A 12,355-nucleotide genomic window follows, 5' to 3' on the forward strand; every position below is an offset into this window, starting at 1 on the left:
ATTTATTGTGATGAATTGAAACACACTCCTGCAAATCAGTTTTGGCTATATTTGCTAGAGAATGTGCCCTAGAGAATGTGCCCTGAAGTCCCGCTAAAATATTTTAGTTTGTTTGCAGTATTTAACATTGTAATTAAATAATTGTTAGAAAATATATTTGCAATTTTTGGTGTTTTTTGGTGGCATTCATTGTTCTGTTTGCTGTTAAACAGGCAAGTCGGCCAGAATGCAATCTAATTTTACACAGTTCTTACTTAAGACTACCCTTAGACCTGATGCTTCTCTAGAGGTCTTCAAAATATACAACAGCACTTGTTTGGAGGGCCAGAAGAATAAAACATTCAAATACAACTGCAGTACCAACTGTGTAAGCCCACGCCCCATGCACAGTGCTCTGGGATGGCTTTCAAAGGTACCTGGCACTGTACAAACACTGTAACTATATATACATCAGGTACCCAAATATGGCTTCCTTGGTCCCCAGTCCTTAGGATGCTAATAAAAGTTTATTGCAAAATCAATGGGGCTAGAGGGATGAATGCATGTTTTATGCATTGTAAACTTTAGCAGACGCTAGACACAGTGGCGTAGTAATGGTGCCGTGGGCCCTAGAGCAAGCGAGGTGAGTCGTCTCCCCCCCCCCCCCGGATGTACAGTGAAAATATAGTCATGATGTGAGTGCATGGTTCCCTAACACCCCTTGGTGCCACTGCACCTGCTGCGCTATTGAAAGCGCCACCTCTTGCTAGATAGAAGGCTTTGATACAGTATAACTATCTGTAAACATTCTGCGCAATTGTCTGACAATTTAGCTCTTCAATTACTAGCCATAACACCAAGATTGTATTCATTTTCTGCCTTTTCATCTTTTCTTCCCAATGCATTCTGGGATTTGCAGGTGTGTACCATTAGAAAAGCCTCTGTAGTCTCCAGATGATAAATGCTTATAACTTTAATGTTTTTTTTTAACTCATTTTTATTGACATTTAACATTTACAGTGACATTGTGCATCATGTAGCGATTCATCAGAGCACATTTACTTGTATTTATATCATAATGCATTGTTATTCGCACAGTTATTAGTCGAGTTTCTTGTCACTATTGAGGTCTTTCTACAGAGATTTGCTGAATATAACTGGGGGAAAACTGGTAATGGGGTGTTCATTGAATTCTGGGTACAGGTTTTGAATGAGGTCTTAGGGCGGCATGTGCCACAGGTGAAGGGTGGTTCCGTGAGTTTCCAGGGGCGAGGGGGACCTTTTGTTGGTCTAGCTCCGGGGGCCCGGCCCACACCTGAGGTGTATTGCCTGGCACTAATACCTAGCGACTTTAAGTATGCACTAAGGAAGGGTATCTGGCATCCGTGTCCGCGGCCTGCATCTGCAACTGTGTGTCTCATGGTGTGTGAGGGTCTCTCTCCGGGTCATCATGGGTTAGTGATTGTTTAAATTGATTAAGTAGGATAGCCCAGTCCACTTATATGGGGTGTTTGCGCATCCCTTTCACCTCTTCTTCTCTCAATGTTTCTTCCTCCGCCATTGCCCATTTGTGTACAGCCCCCACCCATGCAGTGATTGGAGGGCCTGTGGGGGACTGCCAGTGCATGGCTATGTTTTGTTTGGCTAATAAAATGGCCAGTGAGACAAATCTGAGGGGCACTTTGTGTTGTTTCCTCTTCTGATAAATACCCAGTGCACAGGCTTCCCATGTATTCAGATATGTGAGCCCAGTGAGATCCCTGAGTGACTTATGAATGTGTGGCCAGTGTGATTGTAATGTGGCGCAGCCCCAGAACATACGTTGAAAGTCCGCTGCTTGCAAATGGCATCTGGGGCATGAGAACTGAGTGTCGGGGTAAAAGCGTGTGAGGCGCCCTGGTATCAAGTGCACTCTGTGTAGGATATAGAATTGTATATTTTTGAAACGCACGTTTCGAGACACCTTCTTAGGGTGTTCGAGAGCTCTTTCCCATTCCTTCTCGTGTAGAGAGCGGCCTAGTTCGTCTTCCCAGGTGGCCCGTAGGTTCGTTCATGAGCTCCCTGATGGCTTTATAGAGCCATGTGACCAAGTGTTGTCCCACTCCCATATGTAAAATTGTGTGTATGACCGGGTGTGTAGTTGGTTCTCCTGTCGAGAGGTCATGGTATTGTCAATAGTTTGCGAGGAGCTGATGGTGGAGTAAGAACTGGCCAGGAGGGAGATCATGTTCCTCTATCAGTCGCTGGAAGGTCCTAAGCTGGCCATCTTCAAATATCGACTCCAACTCAGTGATGCAGCAGTCTGTCCATTTATGTAGCATGTTAGGTGTGTAGCAGTGTTCATGTTTGGGTCATCCGACCAGTGGGAGAAGTGGGGAGTATGTGGGCCTCCCTGACAACATACGGTGTATCCTTTGCATACACTTGCGTGCCACTATTACTTGTAGGGGATATGTGCGTCTTGGTTTGGTGCCTGGTAATAGCAGTTAATGGAGTTTTGGAATAGGCACTGGACCATTCGTGTTGCATGTCTCCCTACGTGTCTGCCTACCTTCCAGTAGAAGAGCCACTGTAATTGTGCGGCTAGGAAATAGAATTCGAAGGATGGGGCGGCCAGTCCTCCCTGTGTGGTGGGTAGTTGTAACTTTGCTAGTGCTATCCTATGTCTGCTTGTTCCCCATATCAGTGAGCTGAGGAGTGCGTCTAAGTCTCGAAAGAAGGTTCTGGGCTGGATGATTGGTAGATTCGTGAAGTAGTATAGTTGTCGTGGAACTAATTTCATTTTGGCAATGGCCACCCGGCCAAACTGACCTAACTGGAGATTTTTCTAGAATCCTACTGAGGGTCTGATGCCAGCCAGTGCCGTACGGTGGTAACCTTCATAAATATCGGCCGGGTGTGATAGAGAGGAACTCCGAGGTATCGGGGGCCTTGCGCTCCAACCAATAATCTGATCGCCTAGTCTGACGACCCGGGGGCGGAGGTTCCGGTGCAACGGGTACACCATAGACTTCTCCCAGTTTATTCGTAGCCCGGAGACCTCCGTGAATTCTGTCAGTGTGACCCAGATGGGCGTTAAATCCTCAGTGATGTCTCTAATATATATTAGAAGGTCATCGGCATACATAGAAACACTGCGCACGGCATTTGCTATGGGGATGCCCCATTGTTCTCCCTCCTGTCGCAGCCGTATGGCTAGTGGTTCTACCACGAGGGCGAAAAGCAGAGGCGAGAACGGGCAGCCCTGCCACGTGCCCCGCTGCACCGCAACTTCTGGTGAGATGTAGCAACCTATACGAATGCGCAAGGTGAGTTTGGTGTATAAGAGATGCTTATACGCCAAGAGGGTGGGGCCGAGTCCTATTCGTTATAAAACCGAGAAGAGATACTGCCATGTGAGGGTGTCAAAGGCCTTTTTGAGGTATAGTATAAGGCAAGCTGCTCGGGGGTAAGTGTCACCCACTTAATCTTGGACATAGAATAGTCGGCGTATATTCTGGGATATGTTTCTGCCTGGGACGAAACCACATTGATCGGGATGTACCAAGGGCCGTATGATTTGCGTGTATCTATCTGCTAATATCTTTCCTAGGATCTTGCAATCGGCGGAGATGAGCGTGATGGGGAGATAGGACGCCATCAATTGTGGGTCATGTTGGGTTTCCGGAAGGTCACGATAACCGATTTCCGGAGGGATTTCAGTAACTCCCCTGTATCTAATGCTGTGGTGTACATCGCTGCAAATCGGGGGACCAATAGGGAGGAGAAGGTCTTGTAGTATTCTAAGGGGAGTCCGTGTAGCCCGTGTGCTTTGTTGCAGGCTAAGTGGTGTAGGGCATGAGAAATGTCTGCGGGCTGTATCCTCGCCTCTAATGACGTACTATTCTCTCTTGTAATCTCTGGGATCGTTAGGGGATCGCAAAAGTGATCTATTATGTCCTGCTCGATCGGGATTGGGTGCCAGTAAACCTCTGAGTAGTGTTGATGGAATGCTGAAAGGGTCTGATCTTGGGGGTCTATTACCTCAGTTATGGGTTTCATGTCGCTGTCTCGTTTGGCTAACCATGCTAGGAAGGTATCCGTTTTATCGTGTTCCTTGTGCATTCGGGTTGCATACGACCTGAAGTTGTAGCATCGGAGGTCGACGCAAGCCGTCATATATTCAGTCCTGGCCTTGGCGATCTGTGTCACTACCTCTTCCGAAAAGACATCCTGTTTAGTAACGATTGCGAGGTTTTTTTCGTCGCCTTTGGGGGGTCTTGCTCTAGAGTCCGTTTGCTTAATACATTCAACCCGGGCTACCACTTTATATGTGCCCTATTCTGTGAATGTGGAGGATGCTGTCCCTACGTTGTCTGTGAAGTAGTCCTGTATACTTTGCCCCTGGTCATGTTTGAAGACTTGATCTGCTAGGCAGTCCCGTGGGAGGCGCCATGTGGGGACTGGGGTGTTGCTCATAACTTTATTGTTTGCAAACATTGTGCATAACTAAAGGGAGGGTACATTGATTTGCCACCTGTTTTTCGTTGCTATTTATTCCATGTATAACATTAGTTTATAAAACCCAGAAACTCAACTTGTGATCTCCAGTCGAAGTGTTCCCTCATAAACATCACTTCATGATTTTCAATGGAGTAAAGTGGTGTGATGTTAGGAAACTGTTGCTGTTATTCAATGGGACAGAGGAAATGCAATGCAAGCTTACAGGAAACACGAGAATACAAGTTTTTATATTTTAAAAAAATTATAAGAAAAGAAATATGTGCCGAAGCCAAAGGAAGCCTTACACCGCCACACTTTGTAAAAACAGTTATAGATTACACAATACATGCCATTAAATTAACAAAGCCAGTGTTGTCTCTTCGCAAATTGACTTTATCTTTTGTGCAGTTTTGCTTTTCGTGGTCTTTTTACTTTGCAAAATGGTTGCATTGGTAGTTTTTTTTATAAACACCTAGTAAAACCTGTCGTTCCTGTTTTCCTGGTATTTAAATGATGTGCATTATACTCCAGCCCAATGCTCATGCCAGGCTGAACTGCCCTAAATGTGTAAAGTATGGATTATGTAATGTGCTCAAAACTGTGCTTCCACTCACAATAATTGATTTTTCTTACTTTCTTAGGCCAATTAGGCCAGGGATTGGCGAAAGACAAAAAACGTTTGAGGAGTTTGTCGAAGAACAGCTGAAAGTGGACTCCGAAATAGTAGAAAAACAGCCGCCAGAGAGAAAACAGGTACATAACACATAGCAGCATATATGCAAAATAATATTTCCCTATTTTATGGGCATTTCCTATATGAAATGGAAGACAAATTGTAATGACAATACTAGAGAGGAACTTTGGGGGTGCAGCTTTACTGAATGTGTTCACTGTTTGCTTAGTATTATTGTATATGTGTACTTTACTCATCAACAACTCTGAAAAATCTCTCCAGCGGTGCCAAGGAAGGGACTCGCCAGGCGTCAAGGGGCAACTCTGTCACCTAACACACCCAAGGTGGTTCCCAGTTGATATTTTCAGGATCCGAAACAACATCTCTGTATCCATCAGGACCACTCCAATCCTGCCCCAATTTAGGAAGATGCTGAAGACATACCTCTTTATGAAACACCACACAGGGCCGGCTTTAAGACCGTACATCCAGTCCCATGGCACTGGGCGCTGACCCCTTATGGTGCTGAATTTTTAAATATATGATGGATGTAAAAGCACCTGCTGCAAAGTTCCTTGCATTCAGCAATCTTCAGGCAGCAAAAAACATGCCAAAATAACTCTGGTTATAATGGCCCTGCAGGAGGGAGAATCTAGTTTTGTCTATTGGAAGTTTTGACTCGTCGTAAAGTAGCACAGAGGGTTAATATACGTGCAGCAAACAAAGTGTACCGTGCGTATCACAAAAGTACATACAATGTGGGTAGTTCAGTTTGTTACTTTTTTTCAGGGAGATGCTTTTGTAACTTGCAGTTTAAGAGTGACAATCCTAAAATAGCACAGTGAGCTATTAACTGTCATATGAGAGCTGCATACAAACTGTAAGAAATAGGTTAGAGTGTTAGGATTTTCTCTCCAGTCTTTCATTATCCTAATGTTGCTAAAGAGATTAATTTGGGTAGTTTTGTTAGAGAACTAATGGCTTTGCCAATGCTTGTTTAATCAGGCTTACATGACACTGATCCTAATTTCTTTTGGAAAATATGAACTGCTTCTTGTGTATTTCAATTTGAAGTACACATTCTGCTTTTATTCTTCAAATCTGCAATTAACATGGAAGGCACTATGGGCCCGAAGGTAAACTGAGACAAACGTTTGGTATTCACAGAGGGCCCATTGTGAATACTGAAAGTCAAACGTTACGACTTTCAATATTTACAAAGGGCATTTACGAGTAGTAAATCAGGGCTGGCTCTAGGCTCATGGTGGCCCTGTGCAGGGAGCGTAGGTGGGGGCCCCGGAAGAGGGGGTCCGGACGGGGCGGAGCTCAGGAAGGTGTTTTAATAATACGTCCAGAAAAGTCGTTAGATGATTGACCAGTACCTGCGGCTGCTCCTACCCTTCCGAATTCGTCTCAGAACGATACAATTTAGGAGGAGGAGGGCATTGTGACACACGACATGAGGGACTGGGCGCACAGACCGCTGCAGTGCCAGGGCCATGACAGGGGCACCGGACCCCCACAACCCCCCACAGAGAAATAATCGGTCATTGGTTTTGATTTCTATGCCTATATAAGGATATGGAGATCTATACCTATATAAGGGCAAAGGACATTAATCGGGAAAATTACACTAGGGTCCTAAAATGATACATAACAATGTATGCAAAAACTGACTTTAGGATATGCAGGCAAATGAAAAACGTGGAGTTAGAATAGTAATTTTGACCTCCCTGTGTTTGCCACGCCCACTGCTGCCCTGGGGACGCAGGTCAGGACAAGTAATGTGACGAGCGAGTAGTGAGCAGCAGCAGGCCATATCTAATATATACAGCTCTGTGCTGCTTTAATCTCACCCTTGTGCAGGTCAGTAACTTCTGTTGCTGTGCTGCATTGCGATAAAGAAAATCTGCCCCTTGGTGTGCATGCCTGGCGTGCCCAATCTAGCCTTAACCCTAGCACTCCCCGACGGGATGGGTAACCTAGGGTCTAGCAAGGAAATTTGTTCATAAGGAGTAAAGTAGATGCTTAATGTGAAAGTTTTCAAGATGTGAAAGGGGATGTTTGAAGTTGTAGATAATAACAAAAAACTTTACTCATGTGCCTAATAATAGCCAACATAGTGTCACATCTTTCTTATGCTATCACAAAAGTGGGCTTAGAAGCATCTTATTTCTGTCCTATACTGTTAAGTGCTTGTTGACTGTAATCTTTTCAATTTTTTTATGGTCAGACATCACAATGAAGATATTGGTAACTTTAGAAGAGACTTGGTCTTATGTTGTTGTTTTTTTATTTGTAGTAAAACAATGAGCGAAAATACCATGTGGTGGTATTGACGCATTTAGTGGATGTTTGCTACGCGTCGCTTTTTGAAATCCATAGTGCAGACGGCTTGTCATTGTTTAGCGCAACTAAAATCAATCAAACAAAATTTTAAAAAAGGCTTGGCGCCGTACACAGGAACTAGAAATTCCGTAAGTGATGTCATAGAAGTTAAACTACAACCTAAGCCATGAGTGGAAATAACTCCATAAATAAACTAGCATAGGATAATAACCGAGGGAATATGTGAGCGTAGGCACAAAGTAAATACTGTCAGTTAACCGTTTCTTCAGTGACCGGCTCTAGGCATAAGACGAGGTAAGTGTATTCTATGGAATGCCTATGTGCGGTTCTTGTCCCATCAGGGGACGAGGCCCTGTAGAGCAGTGTATTGTAGGCGCAGGACAGGCAGGCACTGAGACGGAAAGAAACCAGGGAAGTTTAAGGTGAGCTCCTCCAAACTTGATTAGGGCAGTGCTAAAAGACATGAACAGGAATTTATGTGCGTTTGCCGTTTTTTTTAACTCGGACCCATGGGTACCAGCACATGTGCAATTGGAAATCTGCATTGTTTTACGAACAAGACAACATGTGCTGTGATGTAATTTGCTATGCTTCAAGGACGATGTCTCAGCTACATTGGTGCTAAAAACGCCTTTTTGCACAATTTAAAACACATTGTGACCAACTGATTTCTCGTGTCACCCTGGTCCTAGAGGCACACCCCTAAGTACAAATCTTTCTGTGCACAAACCACCCAGCATTATCGCATAATATGTTTCATTTTGAAGAAATACATGTTATGTGGCAAGATATCACGTGATACACATTGTGCCCAGTGTTTCGCCGGTATTCATTAGTTTGAAGCTAGGTTTCCACACAAAATTAGGGCGCTCTACTTTGTGTAATAACAGCAGATCAGGCTCCACGTGGAATTGTAGGGATGTTTGCCCTTCTGTGTCATTTGCATGGGTTGTCAGGAAGCCGGGGTCGGAGCCGGAGGCCGCCAAATCCTGCCAGGGGCCGCCCCAGTGCCACAATGTAATTGATCCTTCCGATCCGATCCTCGTCGTGGCGGCCCCTGGGGTTTGGCGGCCCTGTGCAGGTGCACACTTTGCACATGCCTAGGGCCGGCCCTGAGTAAATGCCCTTCGTGAATACCGAAAGTCATAAGTTAGACTTTTGTCTCAGTTTACCTTTGTGAATCGGGCCCTAAGAATATACGTAGTTTGTGAGAAAGGGATGGTGGGACCATATATGCAATGCCCTCTGCTCTAAATTGCAAAGGATATTGCAAGTCACCTCGGAGTTCCATGACCTTAGGAAGAAACTGCTTGGTAACTTGCAATATCCTTATAATGTGCTGCATGAGGTGTTACTGTTTATCCCATATATCTGCATATGTCTGACTATATTTATAACCTTGTGGGAGCTATTTACTGATTAGAGTCTTACGGGCATATTAACATGAATCTATTGCAATTGAAACGAAAACACTAAGATGTTTAGAAATTCATTTTTCTTGCCTATGCTTAACTAGATCTCAGCTAGTCCCAGTCTCCATTTTGAATAGTATGGCTGCTGTCCCATAATAATCACTGTGTATTTATATTTTCCCATGTTCACTCCGCATGCAGCAAAATTTGTGCTGTTTGTTTGGTAATGATATGCTGTTCTCAAACAACTCCGGAGGAAGCCTTTGCCACATTCAAGGCTCTTCCTGCTCACTCACTGTAGGCAGAACATCCATGAGTCGTTCCATTGTTTACTGTAAAACATTTGCATACAAGGGAATAAGATTAACATGGTAGGTTTATATGAAGTTGTAATAAGCTGAACTGTGATTTGTTGTTGAAAAGATGCTGACTGTGCAATTCTCCATTGCTTTCTATGCTAACATTTATTATACAAGACCCTCAGACTGACAATGATCCAGGACTTGTTGGTTCTCTACTAGGAATGCTGACCAACTTCTTGTAGATTGGATGCACAATTTGAACTTGGGCTATTTTTCTGATCTTGCTCATTATCTCATCTATTGTTATTACTGGGAGCATTTTTTACAACTGATCTTTATGTCCTCTGATTGATTTGTTGAACGGAGCTATATTTGTGACCTCTATATTGTACTTTAATATTTTATTAAACCTTCATGGTATGCCTGACATTAATAATCTCAATTTCCTTTTTCCAGTTCTTTATTTCTTATTGACTGTATCTTTGCAATGCTGTTTTGAAACTTGTCTTTAGGGATACATTGCCTCATTTATTCTTGAGGTCAACACTGTACCCGGCTCCACATCCAGGTTTCACTATCACACAGATCATCTTTCAGTTAATGCACCCATACCCTTATAAACAATGGATTAGCAAACTACCAATTTCACTTTAAATGCTGAAGTTGTTTTCTGGCTCCAAGGGGATGGCATTTTCTGAATGTAGTGTCTATAGACTTTGTCATCATAAACGTAATTCAAAAGTCTGAATGAGATTGGGGTGGGAGTATTCTGCCTTTCACTTTGAATAATTTTTAAATGAATTCGAAATTTACCTAGAGTTCCTTATTTAGTTTTAAATGTTATACATTTTGTAATCATTTCCTTAGGGCCAAAGATAGGCGAAATGGGAATGTCGAGGATCTATAGATTGTAATCGTAGTTACTTTACATGTCTAATTTCTTTATTGACAATGCTCTCAATTAATACCAATATAATTCACCAATATCTGCTTGAAGAGGGTGCCATGTGTGTCATTGCTAGAAGTCAATATGGAAACAGTATATTTTTAAATTGTTTAGATTTTTTAAAATGTTTTAACTTAAAAATGTACAAGAGCCCTAATAAAACAATGATGCTTGGCACTCGCCACACTTTCAAAATATTTGTACAGTTTGAAAATACTAAGTATCTGAATCTCCACAGTTCCTTATATATTTGGAAATTATTTTGTTTTTGTTACTTAAGACTTACATTCTTGTCATTCATAAAATGCTTCATGTTACTTCAAATTCAATATATTAAAATATGAAGCAAGATCATTAGGCAGTTTTACATGTACTGTTAAAGTTCTGTTCACTGTCTTACAATGAATGGATGTTTATATCACACACTTACAGATAGACGAGTTCCTGGGCTCTTACCAAAGGACAGCGCAGCTGGGAGGAAAAACAGTAAATATACCCACTTTACCAAATACCGCTAACAAAAATGTTTGCTCTGCACAAATTCAGTTGAACATACTGTAGAAACTGTTAAATACGTGCAGAACCGTAAGCCTAGCGCGAACCAAGTCTAGTCGATATAGGTATCCAGGAAAAATCTGATTGTTGCCAACTTTAGGGACCTTCAGTAAAAATATCAACAGATGAAACGAATTAAAACAGATTTACAGCAAAATGAGCATAGCGGACACAAAAACATGACCAGAAAAGCAAATCAGGAGAACGGTCATGCTGCATCAGCAGAAAGAGGAGTGAAGAGTAATACAAAGTGGAAGAAAGAAGAGAAATTGCATTAAAGTAAATTTAAGTGTATATGTACACTAGATGGGTAGCTATATTAGTGGATAGAGGATTAAAGAGTAATATAGAGTGTACGAAAGAAGAGAAATTGCATTAATGTATATTGAAGCTAATGTGAAAAATAGGGATGTGTGAAGCAGCAATGTTTTCTTTTGCAACACTCATAAAGGTCTATAAAACAATTTGCTAAGTCCCGTCACCTGTAGACTGAAGCAAATTTTGTAGAATTTAATCACAAGTCACTTCAACAGACTGCAGAATAAAAGAATAAAAAAAATACCCAATCCTAATTTAGTTCTTGTGGCAAGAAGGTACAGACAATACCACAAAGAAGAGTTTAGGTACCTTTTATGTTACTCTTTAAATCAATTTCCTCTTTTAATATGTAGTTGCTTTACAAAATTCACGTGAATGCAGTACTGAAAGGCATCCCAGGTCCTAACGTTACCATCTTCTTCATTTCGTGTTTTTTCCTCTCATTGAGGGGATGTAGCCTTGATTATTCCATTATTAAACCAGGGCTACATGTCCCAGGAACCAAAGATGAACCCTGAACTGGAGCAGTTACTCACCATGGAAATGAGAAACGTGCAAGCTATAAAGCTTGTCCTTAAAAACAGGCTAGGTCAGGCTCTAAGACTATATTAGAACATTGGAATGTTGAGAGCTCTGTTGAAGACAGTGGAATGCTGCAGGCTTGTAATGGCTGGTACATGCCTTCTGCTCCCCATTCCAATGTTTTTTCTTTTGTTTCTCCGTATTTAATTTAGAACAATCTACCTGGAGTGAGTGGAATGTTCTAATAGCCTACAGATCTTCTGCCTCAGGCTGTACTGGTTGTTAAAGCCTCTGTCCCAAGTTATAGGCCCACTCCTGCGGTACAAGCCTATAACTTGGATTCAGGGCCTTCGACAACTGATATAGCCCTCGGCAGCAAGCTATAAGGTTATAATAATATCGCCAGGGGTTCAAGTTAGAGGTTTAAGAATGCTAGAACAAATCCTTAGAGGAACCCTTGTAGTGCAAGAACAGGGTTGGAGACAGGAGGTAGGATTTAAACCATTCCAGCACCTTGTCTTTGAAACTCATGTGGTCTTTTAGAGTATGAACGAGAATTTCATGGTAATTGGTATCAAAAGCCATTGTTAGATCAAATAGTGTCAACAGAAAAAAATCACCATTACTCAGGATGCAGATCTCATTATTTTAGTGGCGGCTGGTGTCATGTGAAAGTGGGGCAGCATAAAAATTGCGGCGGAGTGCATGGTGGCGAGCAAGCGTAGCGGGCAAGCCCGAACAACCTAAGGGGGGTTTGGGGAGGTTCTCCTCGAGAACATTTTGAAAAAGAAGTGAGCAAATGGTGCTTTTTCAAGCA

At 42.5% G+C, this 12,355-nt stretch overlaps 1 protein-coding gene across 3 annotated transcripts in view; it reads left to right on the forward strand.

Moving 5' to 3' along the window:
• The window catches only part of LOC147708002 (uncharacterized), a 507,148-nt gene that overhangs the window by 328,055 nt on the left and 166,738 nt on the right, over positions 1 to 12,355 (forward strand). For 2 of the 3 annotated variants that reach the window (XM_086926813.1, XM_086926815.1), the window contains exons 7-8: positions 5,103 to 5,214; positions 10,576 to 10,629. In XM_086926813.1, the coding sequence (XP_086782939.1) occupies positions 5,103 to 5,214; positions 10,576 to 10,629 (166 nt within the window). The remainder of the gene's footprint in view (positions 1 to 5,102; positions 5,215 to 10,575; positions 10,630 to 12,355) is intronic. The other variant, XM_086926814.1, reaches the window with a different exon arrangement.

The sequence above is a fragment of the Lissotriton vulgaris genome, chromosome 6 (genome assembly GCF_964263255.1).
Source record: "Lissotriton vulgaris chromosome 6, aLisVul1.2, whole genome shotgun sequence".
In the NCBI taxonomy this organism is placed as follows: Eukaryota; Metazoa; Chordata; class Amphibia; order Caudata; family Salamandridae; genus Lissotriton; species Lissotriton vulgaris.